General features: G+C 39.1%; 1 protein-coding gene across 1 annotated transcript in view; it reads left to right on the top strand.

Moving 5' to 3' along the window:
- Positions 1 to 24,516, top strand: part of LAMA3 (laminin subunit alpha 3) — a 121,723-nt gene that overhangs the window by 51,633 nt on the left and 45,574 nt on the right. Inside the window, exons 23-39 of the mRNA XM_072852611.1 lie at positions 822 to 960; positions 2,563 to 2,705; positions 4,030 to 4,130; positions 4,243 to 4,396; positions 5,800 to 5,960; positions 8,206 to 8,314; positions 10,262 to 10,359; positions 12,625 to 12,790; positions 13,240 to 13,366; positions 13,453 to 13,592; positions 13,973 to 14,088; positions 14,614 to 14,825; positions 15,719 to 15,923; positions 18,486 to 18,630; positions 19,419 to 19,559; positions 20,977 to 21,141; positions 24,093 to 24,194. Of these exons, the coding sequence (XP_072708712.1) occupies positions 822 to 960; positions 2,563 to 2,705; positions 4,030 to 4,130; positions 4,243 to 4,396; positions 5,800 to 5,960; positions 8,206 to 8,314; positions 10,262 to 10,359; positions 12,625 to 12,790; positions 13,240 to 13,366; positions 13,453 to 13,592; positions 13,973 to 14,088; positions 14,614 to 14,825; positions 15,719 to 15,923; positions 18,486 to 18,630; positions 19,419 to 19,559; positions 20,977 to 21,141; positions 24,093 to 24,194 (2,424 nt within the window). The remainder of the gene's footprint in view (positions 1 to 821; positions 961 to 2,562; positions 2,706 to 4,029; positions 4,131 to 4,242; positions 4,397 to 5,799; positions 5,961 to 8,205; positions 8,315 to 10,261; positions 10,360 to 12,624; positions 12,791 to 13,239; positions 13,367 to 13,452; positions 13,593 to 13,972; positions 14,089 to 14,613; positions 14,826 to 15,718; positions 15,924 to 18,485; positions 18,631 to 19,418; positions 19,560 to 20,976; positions 21,142 to 24,092; positions 24,195 to 24,516) is intronic.

Here is a 24,516-nt window from a genome sequence, read left to right as displayed (position 1 = left end):
CTCCGTTCTCAAATGTATGGAACAGAGAAAACCTGCGTGCATTTGGGGAAGCAGAATGGACCACAGTGGTGGGGAGGTCACTGTACCACAAGCATCCTGGAAGGGGAGAGCGAGTGGATTGTGATGGGTGAACTGGTGGGAGCTGGATTATGAGGGGAGCATTAGGATTTAGGATGGAAAGAAGGAAGCCAAACCCTTGAGGTTGCACTAATCCTACTTTTTCCTAATCCACCACCAACCTTTGAACGTGTCTCTGCCGATTCTGTTGCTGTGCAAACTAAATAATGGGGGCTGTGCGAATGCAGCCTCCTGTGGGCTCAAGAACTGTGTGGCTCCAGAGTTGTCAGTTCAGCCCAAGGGCACAGTCGTGCATGCTATCGCATGTCTAAGAAGCTGAGGGATCTGGTGGTGGAGCAGAAGAAGTTTCAGCAATGGTGTGAGACATCTGCATGCTGTGGAGTGTTGTGTGTGATCTCAGACTAGGATCAGTGATTCTGGCCTGTTCCTTGGGAAGCCCTTGTCACTAGTTGCCCCCTTTATGGCACGGGAGGGGAGAATAACAGTAAAATACTGTCCATGTGTCAAGGCAATATCAACACACGTGTTGGTTCAGCCATTCTGTGTCTTTCTGGATAAGCTATTATTCAACAAGAGTTTTATTTCACAGGAGGTTTTGTTCTATATTCTTTTGTAAGCTGCCTGAGCCTTTCTTTTCTGTTATGGAGTTTGTCTTTGCCAAATGGTTTTTCTTTCTCTGGGTGCTAGTAATAAATAATATACTTTCCTTTCCTCCTTTTTCCCTTTCTTTTTATTTTTCCCAGCCAGAGGTGGTTGTGCCTATCACTGTGGCTTCCCCTAAGCTCTTCTACCTAGTCCTGCGCTATGTCAGCCTGGGCTCAAAAAGCTCTAAAGGAAAGATCTCAGTTGCTGAGGGAAAACATTTTGGCACTAATTATACTTGTAAGTGAATTAATTTTCTCACTAGGCTTGCCTGTCTTCCTCTGTCGTACACCAGCATTGCCAGTCCAGTATATACTTGCCTGCATGTGTGTTTTTCTTGTAGGACTTTAGTATGGTGCTTGCATGGCTTCTAACTGTTCCTCTCTTCAGCACTTTACGGCTGTTTTTGTTTATTAACTTCCATTTTTCAGAATGAAGTGAGGATAACTTTGAATGTGGAAAAATCAAACCTCTACTTATTTCGCATTATCCTGAGGTATATTAACCCTGGAGGTGAAACATTATCTGGTCGCATATCTGCTTGTCAGTCTCGGCTTGAAACAGGTAGGTGCAACCCAGCGGCACAACAGATCAGATGAATGTTAGATCAGAGGAGCCTTTTCAAGGTGCACCTAAGTCAAATTTGTAATGTTGCTTAAAATGCATCACTTTTAACAATGTCGGTGCTTTTGTGCTTTTCCTAATATATTTTGCCATGTAATTGATGTGGCTGTGTTTGCATGAAACCCCGGCTTACAGCAGTAATCAACATTTGTTTTTTCAAATTGTTTGCCAAACTCTATACTTCCAGTTCTGCACTTGGAAGCTCTGAACTGTGTATTTTATGAAGCTTTTAAAGAAGGGATAACAGCACTTATTTTGGTTTAGTTGCTTTTAAGATTTCAGTTTAAAGGTGGCTTCTGCCTTCATTCCATGAATAACATTTATTTAATGATGAATCCAATCCACCAAGTTAGCTCTTATTACAGACCTCAACAGCATGTGGTGCCTTTTGGGCCCTGATAAAAGATAAGTACTCCACATCCTTTGAATGGTAGAGGCATGCCAAGCCTATATGCAGAATTATCTCTTCTTATGCCTAACCTCAGCATACTGATGGTAGCTAATGGAATTTAGTCATAGATCCTTTTTGTAATTTGGAGGAGGCAAAACTGAAGACTTCACAGATGCTACTCACCAGAGTGGCAACAGTTTGTGGTCATGTCTGGCTTATACTGCCTGGGAGGCAGGGAACCAGCTTTTGTCTGTGTCCAGGGGCTTCAAAGAGGAAACCTTTAATATTCATAACAATTGATCCTCATGACTTCTGTTTGATAAAGCATACCACAGCTACGTTTCTGTTGTACATCATCTCTGCTTAGAAGTTACCTTCAGTTGCTATCTGTAACTAAACATTTTAGATGCTACTGAGAACCTCCCGTATCTGAAATATTTGGCTGAAAGTCACATGAGAACAGGCCTTGTGTCAGCTGAACGTATTGTGAGTCAGTGCAGAGAGAGGCTGAATGGAAAATAATGGAAGGGGAAAGTGAAGAAGTGAGCATTTCAGAATGTTGCAAAACTGGTCACTACAGGGGCAGAACTCTGCTTTTCTGAACCAATTTGCTCAAGACTAATAAGAACGAAGACAACAACCACTGCATAGGTCTGTAGCTTACTGTGTGTGGTCGGATGCACTGTTAATATATCTTGACAGAAGAGCATTGATCAGCTCCTGTTAGACCAAGTTTAATGGGTGAAATCATCAGTGCAGCACACTAAGCAAACAGAGATATTTTACACAGTCCCTTATTTTTTTACTTGATTTTTTTTTGCTGGCAGGGGCTGCTCAGAGCAAAGAGTTTGTCTTCCCACCCAGCAAGGAGCCAGCTTTTGTCACAATCCCAGGAAAAAGCTCCACAGAGCCTTTCTCACTGGTTCCAGGCACATGGACTGTCAGTATAATGGCAGAGGAAGTCCTCTTGGTAAGAAAACAATTGGGGAAAACAAGTGCTTGAAGGCTGTCATGATAGTATTGCTCTGGAGTTATTTGCCAGGAAGAACCCTGCAAGCAATTGAAAATCAGCACTAGTGAAAAGAATACAGCAGCAGAATATTGTTATGAAAATTTACAGTTCTGCATCTTATTTAATTTTTTTTCTTCTCTGACTTTCACCTGCTCTAATTTTTCTTGTGCTTACAGACTTTAAGTCTATCTGGAATCTGTACCTTCAAAGGATAAAGTAATATTAACATACAGCACAATTGGTTGAGCACAAATGCTCACAGAAATTCATAATTCTTACATATCAGATGTCGTATCTGAAGCTTGGCTCAGCTACAGATGACCAAGGCCTTAATTTCTTGACAAAGATTCTTCAGAAAAGTATTATAAGATGGGCTGCATGATTAGCAGGTCATTTTCTAAATGTTTTTATCCTCCCATCATTACTTTCCTTTCACTCACTGAAAAACTGAAAAATTTTTTGAAAGTAGTTCTGAGAAATTGCTATAAAAAGGCAAATTGTTTGAGGTGATCATTTATGAAAAACCTTAAACATACATGATTACAAAGACAGCATACTAAAATTCCTATGTATATTTTATAGGTTTAACCAGTAGCCAGTGTCTTTAGTCATTAAGCCTGAGGCTCTGTTAAATTTATGGAATACCACATAAAATGTTACTAAAGAGCTTGCAAACATATTTCTTGCTGAAGGTGACAGTACTTATTGTGCCTGATTTTTTACTAATACCTTTGAAAAAGAATTTGTTAATGATCTTAGCCCAGCAAGTTCTCACAATAACAGTTTTTATAAATAAGCTCTAATATGCTCATTTAAACCAGCTTTTGAAGCACAACTTAATAGATTACATGGAATATTTTTATCAAGTCACCTGGGATATGTGAATCTCCCTTGTTGGAGTCACACAGTTGAGTTGTGTGCATGTGGATTGCACTCACGGGTGAAAACTGCACCCAGCTGGCTGTGTGTTACTAAGCCATGGGGAGGCTCCTTTATGAGCACTGTCTTGTACAACATATGATGGGAGAGGGGCTTCAGAGTTTCCCTGCTCACAGGGCAGCTGTCTTCGTCCCATCTCTATGAAGGTATAAACAGAGTTAGGGAGGCACCTTCTGATCTCATGGGCCCATGTAACAACAAAAAATATCCATGTCTCGCAGATATCCTCTGCAAAAATTATTTACGTGGTTGGTGTTGTTCATTGCTACATTGTGAAAGTCTAGAGATGTTCCTTTTGTAATTTTCTGCATGATCTTGCATTTGTTGTATTCTTTGTTCTTAGGATTATATGGTGCTGTTACCTAGTGATTACTACGAAGCATCCATCTTGCAGATACAAGTTACAGAGCCTTGCACCTATTCAGGACACGCTTCAACAGAGCAGTCAGTATATATGCTACAGAATAAACCAGTGCCTTGGATTATTTTATTATTACCCTGCTGCACTTGAAAACAATAATAATCCTGTGTTTTGTTTGTTTTTTTTTTGTGTAAGCTGCTTGCTCTATCAGCATTTGCCATTGGGCAGATTTTCCTGTGTCCTTGGTTCAGAGGCAGCGTATTTCAGACATGGGGGAGAATACAGAAGAATACCTGTGCGACAGCCAACTCCTGATCAACCAGTGATGACCCGTATCAGCGGAAGAGAGGTCAGGTTCCTGCCTGCTAATTGCAGGCCTGTCTGCACTGTTGACTATAAACCTACTGGACTAAAATGGCTGCAGATTTACAGCTCAGGATTTGCAGATCTGTAACGTATCCCTAAAACAAACTCTGCACCAAGTTCTGCATTTTATACAGAACTGTGTGAACAGATCAGTGTAGGCAGATTTATAACTGTGACTAGACTGGACGTTTCACTCTGACAAAAGTATTTTATTAAATAAAAATCCCTCTGCTTTAGGCATACTGGCTTGTTCAGCATACTGTTTAATTGCAGCAGAAATGGCATAATGGTTTGTCAGCAGAAATGGTGTACATACATCACTCTAAATTAAACTTATTTTTTTTTCTTAAATAGCTATACTTATGTAAAATATTTGCTTTACTAAAAAACAAGCAGAAGCAATTGTGCCACTGCTGTAGGTCCACTGGAAGAGAAACATATGTTTTATGAAATGAGAAGTTATACTAGAAGTGTGTTTGGTAAAAAAAAGGTATTTTATCAATTACATGATAATAACATGTAAAACGATTATGCCCTCTATTACTGTGCTTGGATATTGCTTTTAAAAATACCAAGTGCAACAAGAATACTTACACGCCACAGGCCCTGGTGCTTCATGACTGATGCATGTGCAAAACTTTACTGGTATGAATAATTGCAGTGAAGTCAAGAGGGCTGTTGTCAGAATTATTTACATGTTTAAGTGTTCATAGCCTAAGGAAATATTGAAAAGAAACAGTTTGAATTTGAAAATAATTATATAGCCAACTGTAGCAAAAAACTCTGTAACCACAGCACTTTTCATGCAACTACTTCGAACTATTTTGCATCAAATATTGTGTTAATTAGTTGGTGCAGGTAAACTAAAAGAAAAACTTGATGCTTCAGAAAGTGGCATTGGCTGTTTGCTGGAGAAGATGCTTTCACTCTTTGTAGGGAATCAATATACAGCACTGCTGTAGTAGGAATTGTGTTCCTGGAAATATTCTTTTCAGTGGAGAAGTAGACTCAATTTTTATATGTTATTAAAGATAGCTTAGAGATGACAGCGACAATATTTTAGTATCATTAAAGTTTCCTCACTGGCACTTTCTACGGAGAAGAAGAGAAATAATAATATGCTCATTTCCTAGGCTTATTTTACAGCCTTCCTAGAACCGTTATAATGGCAGCTGTTTCTTGAACTTGGTTGACTCTTATTAGAGGTCAAAGTGATGTTTATAAGCATTGCTTCCATTCTGCTGGATGTCTTTTGCTGAGACATTACAGGACTGGCCCTGGCCTAATGCTGACCGGTTGGCTTGCAGGGCAGGAAAAGGGAGCTTCCTGCAAGAAAGGGAGTGAAAAATCTAACGGCTTTTTTCTTTTTCAATGATCTTGACCTAGGTCAATTTACAGATGACCATAAATGTTCCTCAAGTCGGTCGCTATGTTCTGGTTTTTGAATATGCCAATGAAGAGAATCGGTTATACACTGCTGAGGTAATAATACATAGCCCTGGACCTGTCACTGAAGGCAGAGTGAGAATATACAGTTGTAAATACAGGTAAGAATTTCTGAAGTAATCACTAAATGAATAAATAAGCATTTAGGATATAATTATACTTTTTTATATATTGGAATCCATTTTACTATATAGACTGTTTGAATTTTAGGGTGATTTAAAAGCAAGTACATGACTCTGGGTATTGTACAGATTTTAATTATCTCTGTGCAATCAGCTCATTAAATATTGCAACTGCTTCGGTGAACTGTTTTCCTATAGAAAGGGTTACTTTTTTAATGTACATTCGTAAATCCTTATAAGCTGTTAATCTCAGAGTCCAGTGAAAGAGCATCACTGTTCACTGCAGATGCCTGCACTATTTTTATTTAGTTAAAAGCATGTGCAAGGGCTTTGGCTGTAAAAAAGTAGCAGCCAGTTTTAGAAGGGTATTCCCACCATTTCTAACAAGATCTTCTGAAGCAGAAGTATGAATGTCTCTCTGAAATTCTGAGTGTAGGCATCCTCAGGCTGTTAGGCTGTAGGCAAGGTCTTCAGCCGAATGCTTCTTTGTCCTTGTTGACTACTGAGGTTACTGCAGGTGTTTCTGCAGCAGAGATTTTGTCTGTCCTGAGTGACACTGTCTTTAACACTTGAGCATTTCAGCTTATGATTCAAGTTAGGATTGTGATCCTGCAGACGTTTGTGGCCTTGGGAGAGTCTACCCAGTGCCAGGGCACTACAGACTTGCATCCCTTTTTCCCGTGACCCAAGTGTTTGGCAGACTGGAGGCTTAGGGATATTCAGGATGAAATTGCCCAGTAAGAAAAATCATCTTCATCAGCATGTTTGTGATACAGAGCAGAGCTATATGGAGCAGTGACCTTGTCAGGTTATTGCTGGGGAAAGCTCTCATTTTAGCCTGTTATGTAACACGTTGAGCCACAAACTATTTGCTACAAATCTTCTGTTTTATTGCTTTTTTTTTCCCCCAAATACATTTTATGGGCTAATTTTGAACATACTTGTTTTTTCATATGATACATTAAGAACTCGCTCATGAAAAGACAAAGAACACACTTGCTACTTTAATGTAGCAATGCAGTAAATCCCTTCTACGGCCATTCTGCGTGAAGCTAATAGTCACACTGCAAGTAAGTTGCTGTGTCATCTTTCCTAAGCAGGAAGCTAAAAGTCTCTTCTGTTAAAAAATAAATCGAGAAATGACATAGTGAGGTACATGCAGATAAGAATAACTTGTAGAATCAGGAATATATTGTGCCAGCCCTTCTTAAAGATCTGTGAGCTTGATTATTCCCAATAAAGCATTGTAAGAGAATAAAACATGGCAAGCTTCCAGCGAATCACAAATAAGGGACCTATATTTCTCTGGTCTTAAATGTCATTAGCCCTGAGCTGACCTTATTTCTGAGCTGTGCTCTAAACAAGAGTGAAACTTTCTCATTCTCTGATCCCTCGAGGGGAAACAGAGAAGCAGTTGTACGGTGGTTACAGCTTCTCACCCATGGCATGCTGGCTGGCCTAGCTGAGCAGAGTGCAGAAGCAAGAAGAGAAATTAGAGCCTTATATGACTTCTTCTCTTCAGCAAAACGGAACTGTTGCTACTTTTGGCAAATTGCAGGGGTCACACTCCCTGAACAAGGCAGAGTTCAAAGCCTTTAGCAAGACTGTTCCTCTTTAGTATGTATTTGTCTTTACCAAAGATCGCAGCCAGTCGAAGGTAGTCCATAAGAGGCAGACCTACATTTTTTCACTTGTATTGAGGAGTATCTCAGTGTACAGATAGCTTCCTAAAATAAAGGCTTGCCCAACTGCCATTGCATGGGTGAGAGCTGCTAATCCACACCATCAATGGCACATGGCAGTAGTGGAAAGCAGCAGCTGATACATGCTGGCACCTCAAGGAGCACGAACCAGGCACAGAATATTAGTTATATGTCATGTTACACAGCGTGGAAGCATCTGCAGATAGCATGTGTGTGTACCTGTCTATTCACATCCTACTTAAAGCAGTAGCTCAAATGGAGATCTGAGCTGAGGTCTGGAGGTTTGGGCTCTGGGTAGGTCAACCCACAAAGGACAAGCAATATTTTGTACATGGTACATCCTTTGTCTCACTAGCGAGGATACTGCATGTTCACCAGCGGCCAAAGGTTACTTACAATCCAGCAGGATGGCTAGGCACCAGTGGTGAGGCTAGCCAAAAGCTAGGCAGCTGAGCTAGGCAATGGCATAAACAACATGGCAATGCCAGCAGGCTCATTTTTAATCGTGCTTTCTGTCTCAGTTTCCTTTGTCGCAGCGTTGTAGTTGACAATAGGAATCGCATTGCAGTCTATGACCTTCTAGCAGATACAAAGATACATCTTAAGGCATCGTCAATTAATTTTCTTCTGGTAAGTTTTCATTTTCTTTTCACTTTTGTAATACTTGTTCCCTGAGTCGTTAAAAAGAGATTCTTTTCTCTCTATGTTCACATGCTCTATGGTAATGTGTGAAAGGAGATAATGTGTGTTGAAGATGTTTCTTTATATATACTCAGAGAATACTGAGTCAAACTTGGTCAGTTTCAAAGATAAACAGAAATTTGCCTTTCTTGGCAAGGGTTTTTCCAACTCTCTTGTGCTTTATTTCAGTTCCCCTCTCTTTTCTACATGTAAACTTTAAATGAAAAATCTGCTGGTAGCTTTTATACTTCATCATTATATTTCTTTTCCTCTACTTTTCACTTTTTTTAAATCCTCAAAACCAATACTGGATTTTCTTGGTCTCTTACAAAATTTCAGGTAATAAATGCATTTTTAAAATGATAGAACTTTTAAATACTTTGAATAAAAAGCCTTCACTGCCCTCTTTTGGCCACACAAGGAATAAATTTTTCTGGAGCCTGAATTTTCTTCTGTTTCTGTGTTTTCCATTGTAGAAACACAAGGCAAGTTACACAGTTGGTTAAAATCTAGAGTTGAAACCCAGCTATAAACACAGAGTAGTTTCGTGGAACTATTAGGACTAACAAGTGATACATGCTTTCTTCATTTCATGACGCAGTGTTCAGTGTGAACAAATACCATTTAAATTGTCTGTTAGCTCCCTGCAGCAACTGCTGTGCTAACAAGATCCATCCCCAAAAGACGTTGATATTATTAGTCTGTCTCTCCACATGTGCACATCTCTTGTGCTAGGAATATCTGTATTTTTATTTCTAAATTCTAGTTTTCATTCTCTGAATATGTTATTGATATATATTGATAGTCTTTATTGATATATATTGATAGTCTTTATCTCACACTGATGCATACAAGCTGCCTAAACCCAGACCATGTTTCTCACTGACATTTTAGCCGCTCATAAAGTGCAGTTCAGAGCTTCAGAGTCTACCCTTGTTCTGCTGCAATGGGCTGGAGTCCTGTGGGTTGTTACATGCAGGATAGGCACAATGTTTGCTGCTCAGGAAAGGGACTTTGAGCACTTTGCCTTCTAGCTTATAAAGGGTTTCTTCGTGCTCGCTACTGGTAAAACACAAGCTGAGCTCCCTTAGGACCTGCTTCTAAACCGAATCACTTTGCATATTAATGAATTATCCCAATGCAATTTTTATTTGCATTAATATGTAGTGTTAGTTATCTTACTGCTTATCAGGCATTTTTATCTCCTTTTCAAATAGTTCATGCACAAATTTTGTAACCTGCATTTATGTATTTTGTAAGCGTGGATAATATATTTTATTTGTGCAAACTGTTGTGTCTACCTACAAGCCTTATGTCCTTACCCCCATGGCTACAGCAGGACTACCACAGCTTCATTTGCTCATGTCTAGTTTTAGTAAAAAAAAAATCATATGAGGTCTCATCAGCTTTTAAAATGAGTTCTGAATCCACTGGGAGAAATCCTGGTGTCACTGAAACTCACTCCTAAGGACTTTGTGTGAGCAACTGTTTGTGCCTGCATTTTGGAAGGTCTAGGAATTCCCCCAGGGTCCAAAAGTCTCTAACACCACAGATGAGGGCTTTTCCCTCCCACCTCTGTACACTCCTTGGCTAGCTTCTGACCCCACAAGCTGGTCTTCTGTCATTCTCATTGCCACATGTATACTTAGGTTTTAATTTATTTAACTTCTCAACAGCCAACATTCTCCTGAGAAGGACAGGAAAATGCTATTCAACACTGAGGCATTCAGGTGCAGGCAGGTAAAGGGATCCAAAATCTTGTAGAAAGTCCATGACAGAACATGGCTTTGGACTCAGGTCTCCCTATGCTAAAACTAGGCTCCATCCTTCCTCTTCAGGCCTGGTCCTGTTGCTTACAATATTAATTGTTAATTGTGCCTTGTGCTTATTTTTCAGCACAAGGTTTGTATTATTTCAGCCGAAGAATTTTCTCCAGAATATGTGGATCCTAAAGTACAGTGCATAGCTACTTACAAGAGTACCCGTGATGGAAGGTAACTTGCTCATATTTACCCTTCATATTTTCTGAAAAAGACCTTGAAAGGCAGACTAAATGGCATTTTAATTCTTTTGAATGAAGCTTTGCTCAGTGACTCACAGGTGATTTGTAGGCCACTTCTGCAAAGTAGTATTTGTAAAAAAGCTGAAGTGTTAGTGTTAATCTAGACAGTCTTTGCCCAGGATTTTGTTAATATTAGCCTCTTCCTGGCCCATCTGAACTATGGAGTGCTGATGTGTTAGAATACACACATCTTTCACATGCTGTCTAGGCTTCCAAGCTGGAGAAACATTGCTAGTTTGGTGGCCTGAAATGCTTACCACTCTGTCTGGAGTTTCATTCTGCATGTTACTGCTTCAGCTGTTCCAAAATGGCTTTCATTTGTCATTAGGTAGGGAATGTGACTGCCCTTTCAGGCACAAATCCACTAGTTCAACTTGGCAGCAGCAAGCTACTCAACATGTAAACCCCTGCTTCACAAACAAGCCATTCCCTTGTCCATCTCATCATGGGGCCTGTACGGTAGGTGTGCCCTCAGCATTCACCCCACACAGCAATGCCAGGTGATCCTTCTCCTCCATTATACTTTTATAGGACCAGTAATTAGAGCACTTGTGTGCAGCTTGGTTGACTCAGGTTGATGTCTCTTCTCTTGCTGCAAAGATCTGAACCTGAACTTTCACTTCCCAAGTGGTCAGTTTGGGGTTCTGCAGAGCACTTTCTCCATCCTGTTGAAGGTCTTCCCCTCTCCATATGTTTTATTCTTTGGGCTGGAGAGGAACTATCACTGCAGGTTCCAAATTAGGGAGCCCCACATTTCAGTTCCTGTTGCACTCCCCAGGATGTCCCTCATGATGCTACTCCTGCCATGAGGCTTTCTTCCTGCCGATCTGGCAATGGGAAGGGCCTCAAAGTAAAAGTAAATGTCATTTGCAGGACTTCAGAGGCAGAAAGCGTTGGTGACTAGGTCTAATAGTTTTCCAGACAGTAGCTTCTAATATAATGGTTGAATTGAAATAGCAAGCAGAAAAATCTGGATAGTAAATTGGATAAAAGCATGTGACTGTACTTGGCTTCCAAGCATGCATAGCATTGAATCACAGCTTTAATTCTTCTGCTCAGAGTGCTACAACTGAGAGTAGCTTTCTAAGACTGAAGATGCTTGTCCTTGCACCAAAAGTATTTTGCATTCCTGTGCGTTAATATTCTGAGTAAAATGGGGGAAAGAGGCTGGGTAAAAAACATGATTTAAAATAAAGCTAATGTAGAAATTTGTACCTTTTACTTTGGTTTTGTGTTGGTTTTTTTTTAATCTCTTGTTATATTTATTGTATATTTATGTTCTGTTATTACAACCATTATCTGGCAGCATTTTTGCTTTCCTGAAAGTGTTTAGTGTTCACCAAGTTGAAAGATGCAGAGTCTTGGCTCAGTTTAACAGTATCATGCAGGATGCTGCACGTGATTTCCCACACAGGCCTGGCAAATACATCTCAATTCTGGCCCTGAAACACACTTGCCATTCCAGTTCTGGGCCTGTCTTGAGCAAAGATTAATTATTGTCTGTTGAGTACTTACGAGAAGTGAACAAATACTAGCAGGAAACCCCCCAAACCATTTTTTCCTGCAGTCTTGGAAAATACTTCTCTCAGTGAAGTTCTTGAGAATTAAATATACCAAGGAAGAAATAGTTAAACACAGCAGTGAATGAATAAGGATGCTTTCAAGGAGCACTGTTATTTATTTTGGCTCCAATTCTACAAGTATTTGAGTGTATACTTAACTTCTAAGTACTTAAGTAGTCCCATTGACTTCAGTGGGAAAACTTGCATGTTTAAAGGATACACCTATGTAAATATTTGTAGAACTGAGAATTCAATAGTAGTACAGATTCCGGTGAATGTAACTAACTGGATTCACTAAAATGTATTTAACTGGGGCTTTTTTAACACTCTTGGTTCCCTTAGGTTTCATCTTCCTTAGCAAACTCTTTCCATTGACGCTCATCAGGTTATTGAAATTTTGAGTGAATAAAATCAGTTAATGTACATTTTCCCCCTTCGTGAGTTAAATCTGCGCTCTTGTTTTCATTTACTTTCTGATCATTTACATAGAATCCAAAGAGTAACAGTGGTTACTTTGCATTATTAATTGTACTACATTCTAATATATTAACTTCTGTGAGTTGTCTGCTTTTTCTTTCATGATGCCTAAGGACTTTTCCTGGCCCCGAGAGTAATTAATATAATTCTGTGTTTAGGGCAACATGCATTCCCTCAGTGTATGAAACTCCACTGGCAGCTCTGGTTTTGGATGCATTCAAGGATGGGAAAATTTCTGAAGTACGGAGAAATATACTCTATGATCCACTGAGTGCCCCCTTACCTTCTGACTCAGTTAATGGAGTCACCTTGACACCGTTACAGGTATCTCATATTTTGAAAATACTGTTTCCTAAGTCACAAAGTATGTTCTTAGTAAAGTTGAGTAGATGAAGCACTTCAAGAGAATCAAAACTGAATGATGTGATATGATCAAAATGTTGCAGACTGAGCAAGCCACCAAGATAATACACAGAAAGAGAAACAAAAATGCCAGCTTCTTAATAAACTAGGCAGTAGTCTCACAGACTGCAGAAGAGCATTAGATATGCTTGACATGCAAACAGATAGGAACATGCAGTTGTAATGCCATACTCTTTGAAAAGAGATTGTTAACTTCCTTTTGAAGGAAATGTTAACTTCCATTTGAATGAAAGAGAGATGCTAAGTCCCCTCTCTTTCATTGCAGGTAGGTGGCACAGAGCACAGCTCATAAACCCAAGAATATCTCACAAAACAAATATACTATATCAGAGCTGTTCTTGTTTCTGCAGAACCAGATTACCTTGAGTGGCAGAGTGCCCCGCTTGGGCAGATATGTATTTGTGGTACATTTTTATCAGCCAGCATACCCAGCGTTCCCTGTGCAAGTGCGTGTGGATGCGGGACGTGTGTGGTCAGGTAAGCATCTGAATTTGATCTAACCCCTTTCCTTTCTCAGCATTTTGGCACATGGAGCATTTTTTGCATTACGTTTTTTCTTCTAGGTTCCTTCAATGCTTCGTTCTGCCCTCATACCTCTGGCTGTCGGGATCAGGTGATTGCAGAAAACCAAATTGAGCTTGACATTTCTGAACCTGAGGTCTCTGTTACAGTGATGATACCTGATGGAAGAATGCTGGTTCTGGTACGTTTATTACATAAATGTACTTGGAAATGTTATTCTCAGTTTCACCATTCATTTAGAGATAGATGCAAAGATGAAAGCCAAAAAGAAAGAATTTGTTTTTTAATGTTGTGTTTCAGATTTTTAGGATCTTGTGCACTGTTTCTGTTTTATTTTAAATTTTTAAGATACCATACACTGTTTTTATTGTACACTGCTTGTAGCATCACAGCTCTGGGGGGAAGATAAGTATATTTTCCTTTTTTTTTTCAGTTAAAATGTTACGGGTTTTGAGAAAATCCAGAATGCATGATGAAGCAACATTTAAATATATAAATGCCTTAGCTTGTGTTTTTTGCTTTTCTCTGAAATGTACAATTTAGCTTTTTTGTTGTTTTAAGGAAAATGTCTTAGTTGTTCCAGCAGACACCTACAGTTACAAAATTCTTGACAAAAAGACAGTGGACAAGTCATTTGATTTTATCAGCCAGTGTGGAGGAAACAGTTTTTATATTGAGTAAGCATCGCTTTCTAAAAAACTGAACATTTGACAACAAGCTGGGAATTAATATTATTTTCACTCTGTATTAAAGACATACATATAAAATCCCCATCACTGTGCAACATTAAAATGCTTTTCATGGCTTATGCTGGCCCATTAAATTTCCATGAGTCATTTTTCCATTACTTTCTATTGTAAATTAAATGTAAAGGTAGAGCTTTATTGCTCACAGTACAAAAGAGGAAAATCTATTTCATCTTTCTGTCTTTGGTATTTCCATCTTTGGTATTTGGTATTTTGCTTGGCATGTCTGAACTCATATGACTAATATACGCACTTTCTTTGAAAAAAAATCTCTTACCTGCATGTTCAAAGCTATTCACCACTAATTTAATTAAAGTATATCCTTGCATGTGTACCGATGCCATCCTCCTGTCAAAGAACAAAGTTAGGACCTTAATTTACTGAACCACTGCAAAGCACGCTCATAACAATTCTCAAGTGCCAGTACTTACTTGATTTATATTTCCATTTAAATAGCCCCGAAGGATCATCGGCCTTCTGTAAGGACTCTGTAAGGTCACTCGTGGCTTTCTACAACAACGGAGCCCTGCCATGTAATTGCCATAGCGCAGGTGCCACGAGCCCTACTTGCAGCCCCTTGGGAGGACAGTGTATTTGCAGACCTCATGTCATCGGTCGTCAGTGCAGCCGATGCCAAACTGGCTACTATGGATTTCCATTCTGCAAGTGTAAGTACATGCTCGGACTTATGCAGCACCTGACCCGACCTTTTATTTAATTCTCTGATTTTACTGCATAGGTACCACAGCCTCATGTTTCTTTACAGGGCTTGATCCTATGAGAGGCCCTATCTTAGATTTAGCACAGCATAGCTTTCATTCTAACACAGAAGTAACCACATTCCCTTTAAGTACACCTGTTTCACAATGAAGTGTGCCTTCGCATGTGTTGTCTGATCAGGTGTCGTAGGCTTACAGTTTTACTGGTTAAAATCGATATTGCCACTCTTTCAGTCAAATGGATTTTTCTGCACTGACTGCTAAAGCGTTTCTAAGTTATTACTCTTGTATCCCAGTTTATACCGTCAAGATTTTCCATACATAATCAGAGTCAGCATTCTTAATTCCTCTTTTTTCTGATGTTATTCTTAATAACATCAACAGATTTATAGATTACACCAACAGTCTTCAGCTGCTTTCCCAGATATTATACTCTATGTTTATTAACATTACTTTGTAAAAGTGGTGCCCTTAATGCCAAAACTATTCATTGTTTAAAGCTTGGCAGTTTCGGGAAGTGATAATAAATGCCTGTGGTGAAGTTAAGCAACGAATCTGTGGAAAAGAGCCAAGGTCTCAAGATGTTCTTTGAAACTACCATTTGAAACTACCATTACGGTCACATAGTTGGTTTCAATGACCCTGGTTTGTCTCAGTCTCACATCATTGTGATAGTTGAAGTCAAACAAGCCAGCTGAGCTGAAAACCAGTGGAAGAGAGAAAAGAATCATGTCTTTTGTACATAGAGGTTGTGTGTGTTTGTTTCATATACAAGTTCGATAAGAGTTGACCGTTGTAAAGTTGAGATGTGATTAATTTGTAGAACATTTTCTTTGACCTAGTATGCAACTGTGGGCAGCGTCTTTGTGATGACGTGACTGGTAAATGCATTTGCCCTCCACGAACTGTGAAACCAAAGTGTGAAGTGTGCGAGAAACATTACTTCAGCTATCACCCTCTTGCTGGCTGCGAGAGCTGCAACTGTTCAGAAAAAGGAGTCATTAATGTGGCAAGCCCAGAATGTGAAAAAACCAATGGGCAATGCAAGTAAGTTTGGGTCATGTGCACTATAAACAGTGTGTGAGTGGTTTGCTTCACCTTTCTTTTCAGGTATTTGGAGGGGATGTGGGAGACTTTGATGATGATGAATAGGGATTTAAGCAGTGCTTGGCAATAGCGAGGACTCAGCTGTTTCAGGGATACCTGCAGTGTTTCAGTGGAAACATGGTTTGTGCATGTAACTAATGGTGGGACCTGGGATTCCTGGGCTTGCATTCTGTTTGCCAGTGACATGCTGTGTCACTCATGGTAAGTCCCTGAATCTCTGTCCATCTCATAGAGGACCTCAGATCAGAGCTCCCAACTTCTGGACATGTACATCATTTGTAATGGTGTACATTACCTCCCAGATTCTTAAAATTTTGCGGTTGACCTTCCACAGTTTGATGTCTGGGTTTCAGTCTAATGGGGTTTTTAAGTACTGTAAAGCTTGAACGTTTGCAATGAGTTTTGAGAAACTTTCATGATAGGTACTGTCCGCTTGGAAAATATTGTTCAGTTGGAGCCATAGGTGATAATTGCCCTGAAAATTATTCCTTCTGTATGACATACGCTTATTTTTCTGTAACTCAGCGTAGTGAAGTAAAAATAAATTCTTTAGTTTTATTCTCTTATTTATATTCTCTAAAATATATATAGCATACAGCCACAATCATAGGGAATTATCTTAAATTCAGATGCTGTGAGTATTAGTATAGTGGAACATTTCTATTATTTCCTTGGGCAGATCAAGTCCTTAAATAGCAAGCGCAAATACTTGATAGCCAGTAGGTTGTGTAAGGCCAGGATTAGTTCAGTTTGATTGGTTTGGCTATGTTTTTGCAGGGTCCTAACAAAGAGAAATGTGATCCTTCCTGCTCTGCCATTAATCCTGTAAATATGACAGAGAATACTCATTTTCAGAGAATACTCATATTATTTCCTGAATTTAAATTATTTTCCTAAGTTTGTCCTTGTCATATAAAGTGAGTAATTGTCTTATCCCAAGGGCAAAACAAGAATTTTCATATGTGGAAGTTGGGGTTCAGCGTTAAAGTGTAACATATTCTGTATCTCCTGATGCACTCTCAATCTCATTAGTCTCTGCTTTCATTTTCCCCATACAATACAAAACAACATAAAAATAAATACTATGCAAAAATAAATAAAATAAATACTTCAGTCAACTAAAACCTAATACTTCAAAGAAAGGGCTTAGGATATTTCTACTCAAGTAAAAACGAGGATAATTTTTGCAGAAATAGTCAGATTTTTCCATTTCGGTGAAAAGCTGTATTGCCTGATTATAATGGTGATATTTCTCATGTGCAGCCTAGTTGGTAATACCAAAGAAATGACAGCTTATTGGTAAAAAATTCTGAAGCAAAACTTGACATTTAGCAAATACTTTTGGACTGCTTACTGAAGTACATAGCTAACTACTACATCCTGATTAATACCTTTCCTTCTGTGGATTACATGAAGTTCAAAGTCCCCATCCAGCTCCTGTTATCTGGGGGCAGCAGGTAATGCATTCAGAGAGATTCTGAGAAACCTCACCCATTGTTTGGTGAATTGACTAATTGCTTTCATGGATTACATGAAGTGCAGTCTACCTTGTCCGCATAATTTAACTGTTTATTTCCATTAAATTTGTAGTGTTAGTGCACATATAAATTCAGTGCTGAGAGACAAAGGAGACTCCACCAACTTACTGAGACTTTTAAAAATTATCGTATCACAACAAAATGTAAAGATATGGATGGTGGTGGTGGCAGACATTCTGTATCAATGGATCCTTACTGTCTTGAAACCTACTTTGGGCTGGTACAGACATTGCCAGCATAGACAGAAGCAAGAGGGATCATCAGACCTACATTTTCACCAGTTTTATCAACCTGTGCAAGTTTGTTGTAAAGGTAGGATGAAGTAGCTGCTGCCACTGAAAGATGTTCTCTCTTATCTCAAGCCTTATTCATATTTTGGTGGTGTTTTTTGCATCTTTTGTACTTCACCTACGTAAATCCAGGGCATTCAGCCTTCACTGTGAGCAAAGTGGATTTTACTCTTTGTGAACAGTTGTAAACTGTAAAACCCAAGCCTTGTGGCAGGTTGAAGTCCCCATAATTATTCATATGCCTGGGATTCTCCACCTTTTTGTTAGCAGGTGAGTGCTTTGAGAAATGCCCAGTCACATCCTCCAGTTATAAATCTTCTTCTAGCTCCACTTACCTGTGTAAAACATCCATGTTTCACAGTTTGGTGTATAGAGGGAGTAGTTCTGCACTGCAAGCACTGAATAGCTGCAGAAGTCTAATTCCACTGTGAGCATTTATATCCTTCAAAATCAAATCCATTCCTAATCAGTTCTGTGACCATATAAAACATCTCACCATTCAAATCTGAGAACAATACTAAACTGCTGCTGTTTCTCCATTGAAGTCATAAAGTTGTGTCATAGCCATGCAATCACTACAAAGATCCACCTGCCTTTTGTTTTAATCTCCCCTTCCTCGCTCCATTCCTGCCTCCCCTATTGACTCCCTCCTCTGTGTTTGTTTGTTGATAAAGATGCAAACCAGGAATAAAAGGACGGCAGTGTGATCAGTGTGCTCCTGGTACTTACGGTTTCCCAAACTGCGTGCCATGTAACTGTAACAGAGACGGAACAGAACCAGATGTTTGCGATCCCCAGACAGGAATTTGTCTCTGTAAGGTCAGATAAATCAAATTACTTCTGCATTCACAAGCATCGTTTGCACATCAGTGACTATTTCGTATTTAATGGGGTGAATGAAGTGAGTTTATCATTAAGTTTTCAGTAAGAATTAAATGCAGCTGTATGAAACGACCACACCTTGCAGTATGTGCACAGATTATCATGGTAGCAGTTAAATGCCATTTTTAATGAGTTCAGTATCTGTCAGTTTTACAGGCAGTCTTAGGCTTTGCAAGGTGTTAGAGTGCTACAGAGTAGATGTCCATTGATTCACCGAAGCAGCCTGTACCCTGCACAGATCCACTTTATGCATCTGCATCTCGACTTTTGGATGTTAACCAGGTCCCATGCTTTTTTTAGCCATATTATGTCAGTCGACATTTCACCACATCATTATATCCAGGAAATCTTCTTTTGTTCTGGTCTGCATAATTGAATGTGATAAATGTGAACTTTCACAAGTGACCTTTTATATTGTAGGTTTGGAAAAGCCAGCAGGAGGGTTTTGGCAGGGAAGTTGCCAGCTGTCTCTGACTAATATCTATTACTCAGTGGTTCACTTTATAAACTGGAAAGGCAGCTTGTAACTAAGATAGTCTCCAAGAAGTCAGTTTTATTTACATTTGGAATATGGTGTATCCAAACAATCACACATTTTCATTCATGTTTCCATACATTTAAATAAATATTCTTTCAGAAGATTTGTTTTATGTGCAGGAGGTTTTGGGGGCCTCACCAAAACCAAAAGGAAAACTCTGAGATTTCTTTCAACTATGCCTTAACAGGAGAATGTTGAAGGTGCAGCATGTGATACTTGCCGACCAGGATCCTTTTATCTGGACCCTTCTAATCCCAAGGGATGCACCTCTTGCTTTTGTTTTGGGGCAACCAGCAACTGTCACAGCACAAATCGTCGTAGAACCAAGGTGTATTCAATAGTTTTTTTCTTTGCTCTCATGAACCTGCATTTATTCCATTAAGGAAATGCCAGATTTCTTCCAAAATTGAAAATATATGTAATAGTTGATAATGAGAGATATATTTTAATAGTTGATGATGATGAGAAATATTCTCCGAGCAATTGTGCAGATTTAGTGCAGCCTTGTTAAGACTTAGGTGGTCTGAAAGTGCCTTTCAGCAGAAATGGCCATTTTCACGTGTTTGTTTACAAATCACTAGTTGGAGTGAAGTTGAGCTGGCCTTCTATTGCTTTATTTTCAGACACTAGTTCATTATTAAAGTCAATGGTGTCCTTCAAGATGCTTTGATAAGCGCATGTGTCATTTTACCTGTCTATATCGTAGGTGCATTATGAAACCTAAGAAATGTGTGACAGATTCCACAGAGATTGTAAATATTGTCTTTCTTCCCTCCCTATTAAAAAACATATTACATCAAGGGTGAGAAAAGAGGAAGATAGATTTTTAGTAGCATAATTGAATGGTAAGATGGCTGAAAAAGAAGGAACAACTGCCTGAAACAATGCAAGAGAAAGAAAAGAGAGAAGCAGAGCCCCAGAATGATGGATGAGGACTTTAGGGTTAGACATAGACTTGATACAATCGAGATTGTGGCACTTTATTGTTTACACACAAAGGACAAAAATCTGGCCTCAGCGAAGTCAGTAGCAAACTTCCATTTGCTTTAGGAAGATTTCCTCTAGTGATTACTTGTCCTCACCAAAGACTGTTTTTGAAAACATGTCTATCTTTTTGTTTTATTGCTCTGGACAGCCATGGTCAACCCACCACAGAACTGTTCTGATACATATGCATGATGCTGTCTTTCCCCCAGCATAATGATAAATAACAGGATGTATGGTCTTTCATGAAACAAGAGCCATTAACATAAAATGTGCATTATCAAAGAGCCAGAATATTAGGCTACATTGCATGCCTTCCCAAAATATCCTGCCATGTCCCCTCTCTCCTAGTTAATGTACCACAGCAGGTCCGCACTCTGTCTTTTAGGTTAGTGTCCTTGGTTTGATTTTGGAATGGACTTAAAAAAGCGCCTCCCAATTATGTCCTTGCGTTTGTGTACACAACTCCTAGTCATCTCCAGAAGGGTTATGCCTTCATGTGACTGAAGATAGAATTTAGTTTGCAGCTGATAAACCAAATGCCTGCATCCCAAGTAGCTTTGGCACATCTGTCCCACTTACGCTGTCTTTTGAGGTCCTTGCAACGTCTGTTGAGCAAAGATTTTAGGCTATCTCTGAAGGGGCTGAATTTCATGCTTGGGGAATTACAGAGGCTAAACGATTTCTCCTCATTACTTGGTGCTGGTAAAGTTTAATAAAGGATGAAACAAGCTTTTATTTCCTTTATGTATTTTCATTAGTTTGTGGACATGAGGAACTGGCGCTTGGAGGCAGTGGATGAAAATATTGACATTCCAGTCACTTTCAATCCAGTCAGTAACAGTGTAGTGGCTGATGTTCAAGAATTGCCTGCTTCAGTGCGTAGTTTGTACTGGAAAGCACCGCCATCTTACCTGGGAGAGAAGGTAAATGACACCTAGCTCATCTGTTTTAATAACATGTATTCATTTTTTGCCAGCATCATTGATAAACAGTCTCCTTGTTTTTCTTAGATACATTTCTGTCTCTTCCCTCACGAGATTCTTATCTCTCTTCCCTGACATTCTAGGAATCACAGCATTTGACTTTTGAGTACAGTGTTAAAATTATAACCAATAATACAGAATTAATCATCTTGCTGGGTGCCAGAGAGGTCTTTATGTGAACAGCATGGTCAGGAGCTATGGTTAAGGGAGCTGGTACCTTCAGCCGCTTTTCTGAAACCCAGAACACATAGAGCTTGCCAATGTGCCCAAATATCCTTTAGACTCCCAAGAGTACCTCCTGGGCAGATTTCCAAAAGAATAAAAGGTGATTATGTGCTCAGTGGCACGCAAAAACCCCAACCTTTTGCTTTCAATATGTTGCTTGGGAAGAGCAACACCTGGTTTTCTAACCTTTGTATTCTTTGAACTGCTTGCTGCTCTTTCTACTCATGCATGGGGGCAGTCCCTTGCTCATGATTAACACCTATCAACATTTCAGCCTGGGGATTACACCGACCAGGGGGACTTTGCTAGTGGTGCCTTGCAGGCCCAGAGCCCCAGGTTCTCCCTGTTTGCAACAGTGTCGATAGTTGCAAGCCAGTTGTAGGGCACGCAGGCTTTTCAAATGCAATCCTACTGTCACACAAGTGAAAACAAATGGGGTAGACACGAGAGCATTAAAGATGGTACAATTTTTGAAGTTCCTCTTAGTCCCCATTTTAAGGACTAGAGCAGTATTTTCCATCCTGTTCTCCTATGCTTAGAGGTAAATATCTTTTAGTTGAGCAGCATGTTTAGTTAGGGTGCATATTGTTAATGTTATAGAAGTTCTTGTTTCAATGTCTACAAGTGATTTTGCAAAGAAATTTCATGATAAAGAATACTTTATCTACTACAGTGTTAAACCAGAAGGACTTTTGTTGTTCCGATAACAAAATATAAAGCAGGCAATAACTCTTTTTAAACACAGCTATTAAGAACAGTGCTATGAGTTTTATGTTGCATGTCACAGTATCTAACTAGGCATGCCATGACTTGCTTTTATTTGCCATAACAACACTGTAAATAAAATAGTTATATTTTTGGACCTGCTTTTACCGTACACTGTGTGTAAGTATATGTTTTGGCACTGGCTGTACTACAGTAGTGAAAGTCCCCCCCAAAATGGTATCTTGATTCTTAGTTTTACAAGCTCATAAATTTACCAATCATTTACTTTATTGTATTCTGAAAATGTCAGGTTTTGGTCTACTTCAGTGATAGCACCTCTTTTGGAAAATGTGAACAAGATCACTCCAGACATTTTTCATTATAATGAGGGTATAAATACTTTTTTCCATTATCTTAAACCTTTTAGCTAGTTCCACTGGAACATTAATATTTAGCAGAGTATATTTCCTTTCCTCTCTCTATCATTTGTTTACAAAGTTAAAAGGGAATCAAATATAAAATCTATAGCAGTGCAGAAACTGTCATTGGGAAATTCAGATCACATCACCCCCATTTTCTGCTCTTGTGTATTTTAACATTCTCTTTGAGTGCTCTTAATGTTAGAAAATAAATACTGTACATATACAATACAAAGGGTAGTTTGTAACACCAATATTTTTCCATTAAAAAGTTAAAAAGCAGTAATGTAACAGCCTGTCATATGGTGCTAAAATGTGCGTTAAACAGGAAATTAGCTCTGATCTGAATTTTCTTATATTTTTCAAAAAAGTTATTTATACAGGGATGTTTTGATTGTGTTGGCAAAATATAGCCAATGTTCCAAATGACGCTTTTGAAAATGCAGTTGGCTAAAGGTAATAGCGTTAATTACGGCCCTGTGATCCCAGGAATAAATTTAGTACTGAGATGTCTGTGTTTTGTTTGTAATTCATCAAAGTATATGGAAAGAGGTAGAGCGAAGGCTGATGCTTACCTGCAGAACACCAAAACCTGACAAAGCAGTTCTTCCTCCCATGTCAAAACCAAGCATAAGCTATAAGGGCAAACAGCAAGGGGTGCAAAACAAAGTAGTATATCTGTGGCAAAACACCTGATTTCACCTAGTACCCACAAACCTTCCTTCTAGGCTCTTCTTGGAACAAAAACTGGCTAGGCTGTGCCTGGAGCTTCTTTTCCTCTCTGTGTGTTTTGAACTGACTCACTCATACACAACCCATGAAGCTGTTTGTCAGATGATTCAAACATACTTGCCTAAGTGTTTGTTTTGAGCAGCAGCCTATGTATTTGGTTGGGTTTGAGGTTGCCTGTGGTCACCTATAGTGGAGCCTAAAGAAATGTGGTTTCGGTGCAGCCTACAGCAACGGTCTGTTTACAACAGAGCTGATAATCAGTTGATATCAGTAGAAGTCCTGTCCTCCAGAAAGTGGAGCAAAGATTTCCTGATTAGATTCATGTTTGTGGTAAGGTTAGAAAATGCTGGCCTATGAAAGCCACCTTTAAACATGCTTAGTCTGAGTTCTCCTTTTGATCCATAGCTGTTCATGGGGTTCATTACCGCTTTCACTGTCAGTCTGACATCTGCTCTTGATGAGCCAAACCTGTTCTGTAGAGTCTTGGGGAAGAACAGTGTTCATGTGAACATGTGATTTGTCCATGACCACAGATGGCATGATCCCAGGTATGAAAAAAAACCCCAATGCAGGTAACCTTCCAGAGAACAGTAACAGGTACTGCTCAAAACGTGATGTCGGATACACAAAGTAAACAAAATTAAAAGTAATTTCTTCCAAGCAACACGTATTTTCATATTTGGACTAAAGAACAAAGAGTGAATATATTATTTACAGTGCTGGAAAATGGGGTAAACTTGAATACAAAGTTATATTAATATCAAGCAATAGTGCAGTAAAGTATCTCTGGTCCTGTGCATTTTATTATAGCTTTCTTCATATGGTGGCTTCCTAAGTTACCAAGTGAAATCTTTTGGCTTACCTAGTGAGGGCATGGTTCTTCTGGATAAGAGACCTGATATACAACTAACAGTAAGTTTTGAAATATTATTTTATTTCAAGCAATAACAATACCATGATTTTTTTCTGTTACCTCACAACTATGGCAAATTTTGCTCCTACAGTGTGCTTAACTTTTATAGCAACCTGCTGCATTTCTATAAAAGTGATTTTACTGCATTTTGCTCAAAGCTGTCAACACACCTATCTCTGTTGCCAAAGTAACATATTATTAAGCATAACTGACTTGAGAGCAAATAAAAACATAAAACAGAATTTTCTCTGTAAAATGCACCTGTGGAAAAAAATTAATTAATGCCTTGCACACTTGTCAACAAGTATAGCCTTGACGCTG

This window comes from Ciconia boyciana, chromosome 2 (assembly GCF_034638445.1).
Source record: "Ciconia boyciana chromosome 2, ASM3463844v1, whole genome shotgun sequence".
Classification (NCBI taxonomy): Eukaryota; Metazoa; Chordata; class Aves; order Ciconiiformes; family Ciconiidae; genus Ciconia; species Ciconia boyciana.
Note: the sequence above shows the minus strand (reverse complement) of the source record. Positions and strands in the feature narration are given on the sequence as shown.